Here is a 13,582-nt window from a genome sequence, read left to right as displayed (position 1 = left end):
TTAAACCCGAGGCTGAAGAGGTTCAAAATAAGGTGACCCTGCAAGTGTGATCAGATTCATAAAAGATAGGATTGGAAGATTTCTGTTGTTTCTGACTATTTTACAAGCACTGCTGTCATTCTTCTGGAGGCTATGCAGGAGAACACAGCGGCTCTAACAGCGGAAGAGAGTGGTGATACAGATTTAAAGAAAAAAGCAGTTCCCCGAATGAGCATTAGCAACCACTACTAATTTATTTGAAATCCAGGCCACTCTCCAGTGCTCCTTTAGTGCCAGAGAGAAGGAAATGCATGCGATGTGGGAAGCAGTAAGGTCGCTCTCTTGGCCCGCTGCTTTTTAGCTGGAATACACGCACCCCTTGTTCATCGTGTGCCTGCTGTGGCTAGGCACAAGCTCCATGGCCACTGCTTCTCCAGGGGACGAGCATGTTTGCGCATGTGAAAAGTAAAGGAACAGACAATACATTCACGTAATCCACTTTGTGGTAGTAAACAGGGGAAAGAAAAAGCACTGCCTGTTCCCCTGAAGTTGATGGACCGTGCTAAATCTTCCTTTGCCCTACCTAAGCCCCAAGAGCAGCTCTGGACTGTAGCATCGTGTCTCCTCTGCTGGGAGGAGAACCAGTTCCCCATTCTCTAGGACGGACTGGTAGGTTCTCCTGCGGCACGCCAGCTTCAGGGCACCGCAGCTGGAAGCAGGCATAGGCTTGGGAATGCCACGGGTGAAGGCCTGGAGATCTCCATCAGATCTTTGCTGTATTGCTTTAAGCAAAACTAGTTCAGCAATACACAAATGTGCCTATCCAGCTGGTGGATGCAATATCTGATGGCCCTGTCCCTCCCTGGGGATGGTGGCACATCTGCGAGAGGGGCAGGGGGATGGGAGACAAGGAGGAGGGGAGAGAGATAAATCAGCAGCCTTTTTTCTTGTATTCAGAGCTGAAATAACATGGCCAGGTGGAATAGATACTGGGGATGCCTCTTCCCACCTCATTTGTGATGCTGAGGCTGAACCTTGCTCTTCAAAATTACAGTAATACGAACCACTTGCTTCTTTTTCCAAGTTAATATTCCAACTGCAAGTAGGAATGTATTGATTTAAGCATAATAAAATTATATTTATGTAATTTTAATTTATTTTTAATTCAGCACTCGGAATACTGCCAGACCTGATTCTTGCCTATTTCTGTGTTTCAGACAAAGCCAGGACCAATCAAGGCAGCCAGTTCTCACCCTGAGCACTCAGCTTTGGTGTACTGCTACAACTGCTCTCAGAAGGGACACTTCGGATATGTAAGTCTCAGCAGTCTCTGCTTCAGTGTTGAGTACATCCTTGGAGTAAAAATTCATCTATGCCGTGGCGTGTGGTTGGAGAAAAGAGATGGAAGAGTCAAGCTAATGAAGGGCCACCCTAAAGAAATGTTTGTGGCTTTGTGGCGTTGCTGCAATCAGTGGAGGCCAACCTACAAAGTGGTCTCACCCATCTGGTTTAAAGATACGGAGGAAAAGTTACTGTCTCTCCTTGGCGGGTTTATTGCTTTGTTGTTTAAGTCTTAAATCAAAATGAGACTGCCTGGGAGACAGAATATTCATTAGAAAATAGACAGTGACAGAACACAGCTTCCACACCCCCCACCCCCCTGTGGCTCATGGGATGAATTATTAGTGCCTCACTGCTGTGTTCGACATCATGCAGGATTTTTCACCACAATCAGCCCGACAATTTGAATGCCCGTTTTAGGAATTTTCCATTTCTCCCTGCTTTCAACTATCCTCATTTGTAGTTTCGTAGTTTAATCCAACATCTGAATTAAGTCTGACATCAACCCTCTGTAAGGTACACAGCCTGGTGAAGGAGGACATCGTGATCCTTAAGTGGCCTCAGTGAAAACTGGAGGTGTGCTGCATCTTCTAGGATTGCTTGCTTATGTTTATCACCTCTTTCAGTCCCCTGTCGTGACAAGTGCAACTCTCTACCTGCAAATATGAACACCTAACAAATGTTCGTTCTTTTCTTTGATGGAATAGGTCCAGGGCCCACAAGTATTGTAGAAAATGAATGTTACTTATGTGTTGGATGGGCTAAGTTTATTGTTTCCTACAGCAAATTCCCGGCAAATTCCTTCCTTCTCTCCTGCGTGCTCTGTGTGTTGACTCCTACGTCAACTATGACTACTATGACTACTGAAAATGTACTGTGAAAAGCCTGCTGCTGTTTTCAGCTAAAGGGTTAATCCCTGCGGGGAATAGTGGGACAAGTAGGGCGGGTTTGCTGGGATCTTCTCATGGCAGAGCTGAAAGATAGATGGAAGATTTTTAGTGCCAAGCTGTCTTTGGAGGCACATAAAGATTTTCCCCTTCAAGTGGTGCGCTGAGGTCATCGTGAACATCCAGGACATGCTGCTGCCCACGCAGCCGGATTGGAAGGGGCAGGAAATACTCAGCGGTTTCAGTCCAAGCTTGGTAGGAGGAGACGAGCATGAGCCAGCAGCCCAGTGGCACCCTGGCACAACAGGAGCGCAAGCACTGCTTCGGCTGCAGTGCACGGGGCCCAATCCTGCAAAACATCTGCTCGTAGCACAGCTACAGGTGCGGCAGCGGTGTAAGACCCCAGTGATACAGTCATGTGAACTAGCTTGTTCTGCCCGCTGTTGGGGAGTAAAGCTGATAAAACCTATGAAAGCAGCGCTGAAACTGATCCTGTTAAAACCAGAATAAAGCCCCTGCCAGTAATACAGGCACTAGAATGAGCATATCGAATAAAAACTGAAGTGACGGGATTGAAGAAGCGGTGAGGCTGATTGCTGGCAATGGATCAGGAGCGTTTTCCTGAACTGTTAAAAATTGAGGAAGGCAACCGTACATGGATACGAATAAGGCTGCTGTAAAAATAATTAGTAAATCTGTGGGAGGAGCTGGTAGTAGTTACTTGAATAGAAAATGGGCGAAGCTGCATGAAGTCAGTACAGGAGTAAAGTGACTCAGGCACAGCATTGTATGTCTTCCAAAGTTAGAGAAGATAAGACAGTACGAGGAGCAGAAATAGCCTTAGCAGTGACTGAAGGAAGATGGGAGAAGTCAGTAACAACACAGAAGGGCAGAGATACCAGACCTTTGTATACGCACACAGACGAATGTGCGGGGCGCGTGGCAGGTTATGTGATGATAACCGAGTATTTGCCTTCAACTCACTAACCCTGTTCAAGAACGGCCGAGGAAATTGGACTGGCAGGCTGCACGTGCATCTTCACAGCGACCCAGCCAGGCAGGGAATGCATCTGAGAGCTGCGGCTCTCACTGGCTAAGAAAACCAAGGTCATAATCAGTGCCTGAATTCCTGCAGCGAGCAGCTCTGTCAGAGCTTGGAGGCTCTTGCCTATAATTTAAAGGGGAGAAAAAGGTCTTTGGTTTGGTTTTATTTCATGTAGTTCTTTTTAAGCAGGTAAAAATCAGTTGTGATGGCAAGCATCTCTAAACTTTTGTCCCCTTTCTGTACCTCAGGAACACTATCCTATTGCTTTTCTTAAGCAGTTAAAGCAGAGGAGTAACAAACTGACCCAAGAAAAAAAGGCTGGTGTTACTTTTGTGTACACACACCATACTCAGTGCTTCCCGCTGCAGTCCTTTCCTTTCATGTTACCATTTAATTCCATTTAGGAACACCGGAATTCCTTTCCTTTGCTAGAGGCCTAGGGAGACCTTTCCCCAAAAGAGAGACAAGAGCAAAATACTTGCCTAATCCCAGAGTTAACTGTACAGTCCTGGCAAGGAGGTCACTGCAGATCACTTCTTGTTGTTTCTAGAAATGGAAACAGTTAAGACAGTCATGTTTTTACGTGAACTAAGGGCAGGATTTAATAAGGACGAGAAATCTTATTTAGCAGCCTTTTCATCATACTTCATTTCATAGCAGTCCACACATCCAAAACATTGTCTCTTGCGGTCCATGACAAAGATGTGGTCATTTTAAGGGACACCCCCATGCAAAGTTAAGAGGGAGGGTAAGTTAATGAGGCACAGCCCGCTGCATTATTCAGGCTGCAGCAAGTTCTCAAGGCAGCAGGGATAAGGAACTGTATGGTATCCGCAGATGTACCTTGCATTCACATCCCAGCGTGCCAATCGCACAGAAAAATCCTCCTGCAGGTTGGTAGCGGCTTCTGCTTTCCATGCTCTGTACGATACCTCCGATGCTGAAGGCTGTCCCGAGAGTGTTCAACAGTACCTGGTGTATGGGAGCAGCGGCAGCTTACTTGGGAGGGATGCTGGGCATTGCTGGGCTGATTTATCAATGCAGTGGCGACAAAGAGGAAAAGAGGAGTGCTGATGGGGGTGGCACGTGCCTTTCATTCACTAAATCTTCTCTGTCAGCGCCTTAACAGAACAAAAATAATGAACAGGCCATGTGCGTGCAGGGCAAGCCCTAGATTTGATGCGGCATCTCAAGCCGTACATTTCACAGGTGCCACAGAAAGCTGAATGTGCCTTTGCCTACTCCTGTGTAAAGCCAATCTATGTTGTTTTCAGGAATGGCAACGTTTAGAGACAGCATTTTCTTTCATTTTATTTCAGATAAATAAAAGCAGGTAGCTTTGTGCTCTGCCTAAAGGCTACTCGGAGCTTTCAGTCATGTGAAATGCAGGTAGTTGAAGTGGCGTTTTCTCTGTTATGCTTTTCCAGCCTCTTAGATCTGAGGGAGCACATGGAGGACCCGGGAAAGGTGAGAGAGGAGGTTGTGTGGTGGGGTGATAGCTGGCCATTCGAGGTGTGCAATAAGAAATCCGGTCGTCTTCCAGGGTGTGCATGTCTCCGATGAATAGCTGCTGAGCCCAGCCTCAGGTGACGGAGCCACACGCCCCCTCCTAGGTCCCTTTCAGCCTGATTCACAGTGCGGTAAGGCTGAGCCCTCAGACTTGGGTAGGCTCCAGCTACAAGCTGCCGCTGCTTGTCCGTGCTCCTCCATGCTTGGGGAGACCAGCCAGTTGTCTCACAACCTAATGATGCCCTTTCGGAGGACACCACAGGGAATAACTTGATTCTTCACTTAATTTCAGCCAAGTCCAAATACAAGTGGAGAAATACGAAATATATGTGAAATGCATCTCTGATGTACTCTGCCTTGGCAAAAGAGAGGGGGGGAGGCAGGAGGACACGAAGAGAAAGGATATGCTGGAGGTGGCACCGAGTGGTAGAAGCAGCAAACGCAAGAAGGAAAGATGCTTAGCTTGTGGTGGAGACACCAGGGCAAGCGAAAGCTCCTGACAGTTTTTTGAGAATGGAAAGGCCCAGAGTTCACTAGATTTGGGCAGTAGGAAGCAGAGAGATAATATTGCAAAGCACAACGGGTAACAAGCAATTTACAAAGAGAAAAAAGCATCAGTTAATACCACAGGGTGCCCTGAAAAAAAAAACGACCAAACTGCAGGAAGCATCCGCTTGCTCCTTCCCTCGGCTCACCCAGCCTTTCAGTCCGCCGCGTTTCTGCACCTGCTTTCACCCAAAATGACCTGGGGCAAAAAAGCTCCCCTGCAATTACAAGTGGTTTGTCTTTCGAGGAGGTTGGGCACGTGGTTGTGCTGGGAGGGTGGAGAGGGCAGCGAAGGCGAGTGGCGGGGGGACCTGGCCCCACTGCAGGCAGGACAGCCCCATTCCCCAGGTCCAGCAGCTGTGTTTGCAGTTTGTCTCCCGCTTACCTCCTACTCACCGCTTCTACCGTTGCTGATGGGCAATTGGATGGGCAGAGGTGGGATCCTCTCAGTTTGCTGCGAGAGGACAGCAGCTCAGCTCATGTAATACGTGTAACGTGGGATTATTGGATGGTAATAAAATTAGCAATGTTTAAAGAATTGCTGGCCACATCCTCCACAGGTACAGACCAGCACCTGCGGAATCCAACCCGTTTACCTTCCCAAAAAATTGCAACTCAGCCACATATGGTGACGCGAAATGTGTTTTGCAGGAGTGCTCAGAAAGGCGGATGCATGGGAGCATGTTCCCTACTTCTCCATTCATCTGCTACTATGATGATGAATACGATATCAAGAGAAGAACAAACAGATTAAAAAGAAAGGCTGCAGGTACAGTATATTTTGGGAGATTCCTCCTACCTTTCAGTTCTTAGAAATACTTTCTTCTGTGCTTGCTGCTTTTAGAAATATTGCGGGACTATTTTCCTGTGTTGAGAAAAGCAATAGGGATTTGAACAGTTAGTCTAACGATTGTAAAAGATTTGTGACTTCAATCATCCATGTCTGCCATGGAAATTTATTGTGCCGAAGTCACTAAAACATCCTCACATTGTCAGATGTTTTAATTCTAAAAAACATAGTGACATTAAAAGTGCTATAAACTAACAAGAAGAGAACTAAACTGTAATTTGTTAAGATTCTAGTCTATTGGCAGGATAAAAAACACTATGAAAAAATCTTTTCAGAGAGAAATTTTTTTCTCTACCTACCTTCAACGTCCATAAGGAAAGCTGTCATGACTTGGCCACTGGCGTTTTGTGTTTTCTGCATCAGTATTGAAATAAACTGCTCTGTTTTACAGAACTACAGGAAGCCGGCCTTCTGCCAGAACAGTCAGAGACACTGTGGCAGGAAGAAAAACACGGAGGGCACAGCCATAAGAAAAGCAGCAAGCCTTGGCAAGAACATAGGAAATACAACAAAGATGGCGAGTGTTACAAAAAGATGAGGATGTCCCAGGCAGAGAAACCCCGAAAAGAGAAATACAGGAGTGAAGTTGCAATGGACCGCTGTTTGGAGGACTTCCCTCAAGGGTGTAAAAGGCATGCGTGCAAGGGCAGTAAAATCCGTTACAAGTCCATTTTCCAGGCATTCTCGGGCAGCAAGACTGCGTACGTGCAGGAGCCTCTGGAGGGTGCTAAACGGAAGAGGAAATGGAAAAAGCAGAAGGACACTGGTCTTGATATCAATGAGAATTTATTCCTCATAAAACAAAGGAAGAAGAAGTCCAAACAGAAATTCTGGTGATGAGGAAGCAGATAGGTAGCACCAGCCTTTACTGGCTCCGGCTCTGCCTTCTGTTTATTTTTGTTCCTCTCTTAGCACGCTGATTTTGAGTCCGTCTCTGAGCCCGGGCAGCATGCCCAGGCGGCGGTCACACACCAGACATCCCTCTCATGAACATCAAACATCGTCTTTCATGAACGGTCCGCTTGACAGGTTGGACTTTGTGCCCCTGCCTGAAATGGCCGTACTTTCCAGCAGTCCCAGAATAGGCTGTAAGTTTATTTTTTTTGCTTGGGGAGGGCGGGGGGGGGGTGATGGGGAAAGGGTCGTGCTGGGTTTGGTAGGGTTTGTTTCTTCACCAGTGAGATGTTGCTCTGCCTGTCAGAGCAGGATCCGCTGCTAGGGAGCACAGTGCCTTCGCAGCTGACGCTGGACACGTCAGGAGTCATCAGGACAGAGACCGGGGGCACAGATGTAGCAAATGTTCCCTGCAGCCACTCAGTCCTCTCCAGAGCGCAGCTGGGCACACTTGCACTGCTGTCCCTCCTGGAAGGTGCTACAAAGCCATTGCCTTTGCACTTTGGGCTGTGACAGTCTTCCGCCTCGTGCTCCAGCGTGGTGTCATGGATCCATCTCTCTCGGTGCCGTGGCTTTTGGTGCTGAGCACGGACAAGCTCTGCGCGAGTCTGTTCCCTCTCCTTGCTGACTGTTCAGCAGGGCAGGAAAAACCAGCTGAGAATGGAACAGAGTTTACATCTCAAATCACGTCCTTGCTCCCCTTGATGTGGAAGTTGTTTCTGGAGAAAAGGTAGCAGAGTATGAAAAATGTATTCAATTCCAGACAAACTGTGCTAAAATTTAGTAATTTTTCAAAACACAGTTATTTTTGTACACTGGAATTAAACAAGCATGTTGTTAAAAGGTTTGTAAGAATAATCGCTTCATCGAAGGAACAACCTAAATAAAACTTTACATGAGGGATATTAAAAAAACGTAGCTTTGTTCTACATTTTCTTGCATTACCAAACATAATTAAAAAGTGTCGTCTTCTCTTTACTGAACCCCTGGCAAGAGATTTTCTGGTTTTGAAAAGGAAATTACCTATGCTGTAGCTACTGTACTGTAGATTCATGACCTGCTCTGGACGATACCACTCCTTTTGCTAAGCATTTAATAGTAAATAGCAGCACAGCTTCATAAAGGTGCGTGTCCTCTCTGAATTTTTACGAAGAAGCGGGCCTTTGGCTACAGTTCTGTTTCAAGATTAGGAAGCGTTTGTAACCTACGTTAATGCAAGGCTATCTGGGAAAGGGAAATGGGTACACTAGAAAAAAATCAGGACTGCCCTTCTGCCAGTAGTGTCCCATGGTAGTACTCCCTAAATTCATCAGCTTTTTGTTTGGCAAGGTCACCAGCGAGAACGCTGGTACTTCAGTGACCATATCACCTCATCTCCGAGGTGCTAGGGGTAGAACTATGCCAGCCTAATACTTGGGAACCTAATGCCTGGTTTTGCTGAAGTGTGTCCTTGCTGGCAACTGAAATTTAATTTTGCTTAACTTCATTGATTACATGGTTGTAAAGTTCCTGACGATATTGAAAAAGTAAATCGCTTTTACCCCTGATTTTTAAAAAAATAAAAACAATAAATTAATTCCACTCCTGAAAAGACTTGCCCCTAACACTGAAACTCGTCTTTTCCTGTATGCTTTTTGTTTATCGATACCTGGTTCTATTTGAACGAAAGCCTCTGGTAGCCTTTAGCTGAACCAGCACGTAGACTGGCAGGTAGGGGAGGAGGGTTGGTTTAGATTGAGCATTGAGGTCAGCTCTGACTCCTGCGGTGCGTCGTGTCTGGCTTCCTCAAGCAGCCTTGCAGGTGAGGGCCAGGATGTGACTCCCCAGCCCAACACGAGGCAGCAAAGCTGTAGTAAGAGAAGCGAGATACTGGTGCAACGTATACAAACTGGAGTATTAACTGCACCGTCCACTTGGGTCATGGCATGTTAAGACATCGGCCCAAATACTGACTTATATCAGGCTTTGCACAGCAAAACGGAGCAAATCTGCTATGGAGGGCCAACCGGAGAATCTGGAGAAGAATCAGAAGGTCTGGATAATGCAGCTAGCATGGAAATACTAAACATGAATGTATTTTTCATGTATAAACATCTGTATTTTTCTAGAGAAAAGCAGCTGGGTAAATAAGGTGCAAAGGAAAATGGCTGGTCTTAATAAGTGGGACAGCGAAGAACAGACACGTGTAGATGAGGCACAAAGAAAACAGAGCTTAAACCAGTAAAGGTGATGGGAGAGCAGCAGGTTGTCCGAGGCGGGCGTGCACTCTCCCTGGAGGGTTTCAAGGAAGCGTAGAACAAACATCTGCCAGAGATGACAAGAGGTGGTTGGAGCGAGCTGATGCGTGAGCGCTCTGCTGAGGTCCCTTCAGTGGTTTCTCAGCAGCCCGGTCCTGGCCTTGCCCCCGTGTAAGCAACGTGCCCGTGCTGCTGTTGGGCAGAAGGAGCTCAGCACGCCCTTGGCCAGGCACTGCTGGAATAGAGAGCAGGAGAACCGAGACTCTTCGCATCCCACCGGTTGTGTAGGGCTGCGCTGTCTTCAGCCATCGCTCCCCAGCCCAAGGCAGCGCTCGGGTCCTTGAAACCCAGTGCCCCACCTCTCACAACCAGCATACTCCAGTTTCAAAAGCACCCCTCAGGCTGGGTGCTGAGCCTTCTTGCACGTGGGAGCAACAAGGTGCAGCAGGACAAGGATTTGTCTCTTGCCAGCCAGGACCTTCTTCGGCAGCATGTTTCCAGCCGTGGAGATGGACCCCCTGCAGCGTACACCCAGTGAGTGAACCTTCTCCCCCCCGACCGTTAAACTCTACGTGGAGGAGTCAGGAAATCATCTCCACTTACCTGCAGGAGACCAAGCGCCTGGTCTGTGTGCCTGTGCAGTGGACGACACTCCCAGATCATCTCTCTTGGGACGCTTTAACTAAAAGGGGTTGCTGCCAGCACCAGAAGCCTGTCACTGGTAACTTGTGCCTCCCAGCACTGCCAGTAAGGCTTCTGTCTAGCAGATTGATGTATTTTACAGAGCTTAGTGCAAAAATAATACAGTTGAAGATGTTTTTGCATTAGATGAGAAGGACAGGATGAGGAAAATGGCAAAAAGGAGTTAACGCATTTTCCACAAGCAAAAATAGCACATTAGCAGCTACGGAAAGGAAAGCTCTGCATTAAAATCCTGTTCGGGACCAGGTGACTTGCAGGCTGAATTACTTTCATCAAGCTCCATTTTATCCTATTAAACCAAAAAGTGCTTCAGCTTGTCATTCCTCCCACCTGCTTTTTCCCCCTTCCTCTAAAGAACTGTCAGCCTTTACTCCAGAGATGCCTGGGACTGAAAAACATGCTTATCCCAGGAGAGGACAGTGTCTCGAGGTCACAGTTGATGTGCACTGGTGAAGCAGCATGAGGAAACCTACATTGCGTGAATAAATAAAGGGGCGTAGCTCAGCCCAGACTCTGTGGAGGAGACAAGATGGATGGATCGAAAGGTCAGAGTCTTGTTTGATAATGGGGGCACTTGTCCCAGGAGTGAAGAGGGGAGAAGAGAGTATTTGGTCTATCATTTGTTGCGGCCGCTACACAGCAAGGTTGAGGAAGAAAGGAATAGTGTTTGAGGTGTACATCCCAGCAGCGTACCAGCGTGCGTTGGCAAAGAATTAAACGTGTCTTTGTAACACGCTGGCTCCTCCTTGAAGCTTTCGTTTCACTAACGTCTGCCTAAAAATGTCGGCATCTCTGTCTCTCAAGGCACCAGCTCTTGTAGATTCTGCTGGGAAAGTCATTTAACCAAGCATGTCCGAGCTACGCAGCCACCCTGTGCTGCACCGTGGGGAGCAGTGACCAACATTTCAGTTGTGCACCGTGCAGCCGGTGATGCTGGGGCACCGCAGCTGCATCCTGGCCTGGAGCCCTCCTGCACACCCCCAGCAAAGAGGTCTGGAACCCACAGCAGAACCGTAACCTGCTCCCGTGTCGCCAGTGCCAGATCAGGGAAGCACCACGCGTGAGCAGCATGCTGCTGATAGCAGGGACAAAATTCAGAGTTCCCCCGTCAGACAACGCCGCTGGTGAGGTGCGGGATCCCATGCTGGTCTGACTGGAGCGTGTGCTACCTCCTTGGGGCTGGCCCTGTTCCTCCAGCAGCAGTGCTGGTTAGTCTGTCTTGGACACGACAGCTCTCCAGGCTGGCACCCAGTTTGTCAGCAAACTGGTGAAAATGTTGGTCCCAGGCGTCCTGCAGCAAAACGTTGGTTCCAGAGCTCGCCGTGGCATCGGGGCACCACAGTACAGAGCCGTGTCCCAGTCCTGCCCAGGCAGAGGCTGCAGTGGGAGCAGGTGGAGTGGGGTGTCCTGGAGCTGGGGGCGCACAGGCTGGGGGGCTATGGAGGGAGCTGTTATCCCCCCGTTTTGTTGGTGGGAGGGCAAAGGCCGGACACCTATACCTAAGACCTCCCACACAAACAGGAGCTGAGCACAGGCATGGCCCCGTCACCCCTAAAACCATTCTCCTTCCCTCTCAGGCAAGGAGCTGCAGCTACACCGCTGTCTTGGCAGGCTTGCCAGAGCACGTGGAGCTTTCAGCCCTTTCTCTTTGCCAAGAAGTAATCTCTTGCTGTGAGTCATTTGCAGAGCGTGATCATGACTGGGATTTAATTTGTTGTGCTTTGCGATGGAGCTTGCTGGCTTTGGCCCTCTTCCTTAACTCAGGGCCCCAGCGCCACACGTAGATGTTGTCTCTGCTGGCAGAGGTGAACGGAGTGGAGCAGTGGCAGGCAGATGGGCAGGACTGGTGGGGCGGCATTGTGCTGGTGAGCTGGGCTGCAGGAGGGCGTGCGCCCAGCCATGGCATCCACCTGGGAGCCAGTTAGGGGATGCTGCTCTGTGCCACAGGAGCAGCTGGAGGCCACATCCATGCAGGGAGGCAGCTGTGGATGCTTCCTGCCAAAGCAAGGCAGACAGGGTGGAAGCCACCCTGTTTTGGGACCGTTTCCTTGCTATGGGGCGAGATGTGGATTTGCCGTGGTGGGTTTGTCCCACGAGGGCAGAGGCGAGTCAGTATCCCCCAGATGAGCTGTTGAGCCAGCAAGCACCGAATGTAGCTGCAGCCGCGCTGCCTGCAGAGAGCGGGACAAAATTAGCTGTCTTTATCTCCTGTCATTTTGCTTCCGCCAGCTGTCTTAAGCTGGCAGCTGTGTGTCCCTTCTGCTCCTTGCTGCTGGCATGGATGAGGGTGTCCTAGAGAGGGAAAGAAAGCCCCAGTTGCCCTGGCATAGTTTTTCCAAGCCTTGTGGGCATCAGGCATTCACAGCAGATGTGCAGGCAATGCTGGGAGAGCCGGGAACTGCAGAAGGGGAACAGGGCAGCTGTGCGATGGTGGTGGTGGCAGGACAGTGGCATCTGGGCAGGGACAAGGCACTGGCACCCTGTCAGCAGGTAGGAGCGCTGCTGCAAAATGGAAATCAAGGTAAGGCTGCAGCTCATGGCACAAAAGAGCCCTGCAGCCACCTGGGTGGATGAGTGCAGCAAAGCAGGGTCCAGCCCACAGGATGCCTGGCACAGCCCCGCCAGCCCCTGCCCGGTGGTCCTGGCGGAGACGGAGGGGACCGACCGAGCACTCACGGCCCCGCAGCACTGCTCCGCTCTCCAGCCAGGGCCGCTTTTATCCCTGCGACCCCGAGCAGCTCTTCACTGTCTTCATGTGTCCACCAGTTACAAGTGCCTGTGGCACTACCTGGCACGGCAGCCAGTAACTGCACTGTTTTTTGCATTGCAAAATGATTATTAGCACCTCAGTTCATTATCAAAGCAAATTTAATTTTTCAATGTAAAGGAGCCAGTTGTATTTATAAAGGAAACACTGTTGATACAGCCAGAAAAAATTAATTCATGACAAATGTAAGGAAAATTAATAGTCTTTAACCGGGACAATATTTGACTGTGTCTAATTATGCTTTGCCGGGTAAAGTACATAATCTTTGAAAAGGCCTGACAGAGATTCTTGCAGAAGCATTTTACACTTCTTGTGATGAAACTGCATTTAAACATTGGGGTTTTTAATTAACCTTGTACCAGTCTGGTCAAATCATATAAAAACTGTTGTGAAACCTCAGTATCCTCTTGTGTGTTTGTGCACTGCCAGAGGCGTTGTGTACATTCAGGAGGCTCTTGTGTAATCCAAACCCGTTCAGGCAGGAAAAAAAAAAAGGGAGAGGAGAAAACACCAAAGGCAGCATGGCTGCAGAGAGCCCCTGGACGTCAGGTGGGGGTCCTTGCTGGTGGGACGGCAGCATGGACATGCAGACGCCACCTGGATTCGGCCAGTGCCGTGTCTGATCCATCACCTGTCACTGCTTTCCTCTGCCAGCCCTCCCTGCATGTGTGGCTGTGCCGGCTTACACGCCTGTACGCAAGAAGCAGGACAGGGAAGAGGAGTGGGAGCTGATGGGGTGAGCGCTCCTGCATTTCCCTTCAAAGGGGAAGCCAAAGAACCAGGCTCTGCCCCGGGGTCTGTTCACCGTGGAGGGCTTGTCCCTGC

At 49.0% G+C, this 13,582-nt stretch overlaps 1 protein-coding gene across 4 annotated transcripts in view; it reads left to right on the top strand.

Annotated features, from left to right (window-relative positions):
- The window catches only part of ZCCHC7 (zinc finger CCHC-type containing 7), a 124,648-nt gene extending 111,492 nt beyond the window's left edge, over nucleotides 1–13,156 (top strand). For all 4 annotated transcript variants that reach the window (XM_055700260.1, XM_055700257.1, XM_055700258.1 and 1 more), the window contains exons 9-11: nucleotides 1,197–1,292; nucleotides 5,959–6,076; nucleotides 6,549–13,156. In XM_055700260.1, the coding sequence (XP_055556235.1) occupies nucleotides 1,197–1,292; nucleotides 5,959–6,076; nucleotides 6,549–6,994 (660 nt within the window). In that variant the 3' untranslated portion in view covers nucleotides 6,995–13,156. The remainder of the gene's footprint in view (nucleotides 1–1,196; nucleotides 1,293–5,958; nucleotides 6,077–6,548) is intronic.
- The last annotated feature ends 426 nt before the right edge of the window (nucleotides 13,157–13,582 follow it).

This window comes from Falco cherrug, assembly GCF_023634085.1.
Source record: "Falco cherrug isolate bFalChe1 chromosome W unlocalized genomic scaffold, bFalChe1.pri SUPER_W_unloc_1, whole genome shotgun sequence".
Taxonomy (NCBI): domain Eukaryota; kingdom Metazoa; phylum Chordata; class Aves; order Falconiformes; family Falconidae; genus Falco; species Falco cherrug.
Note: the sequence above shows the minus strand (reverse complement) of the source record. Positions and strands in the feature narration are given on the sequence as shown.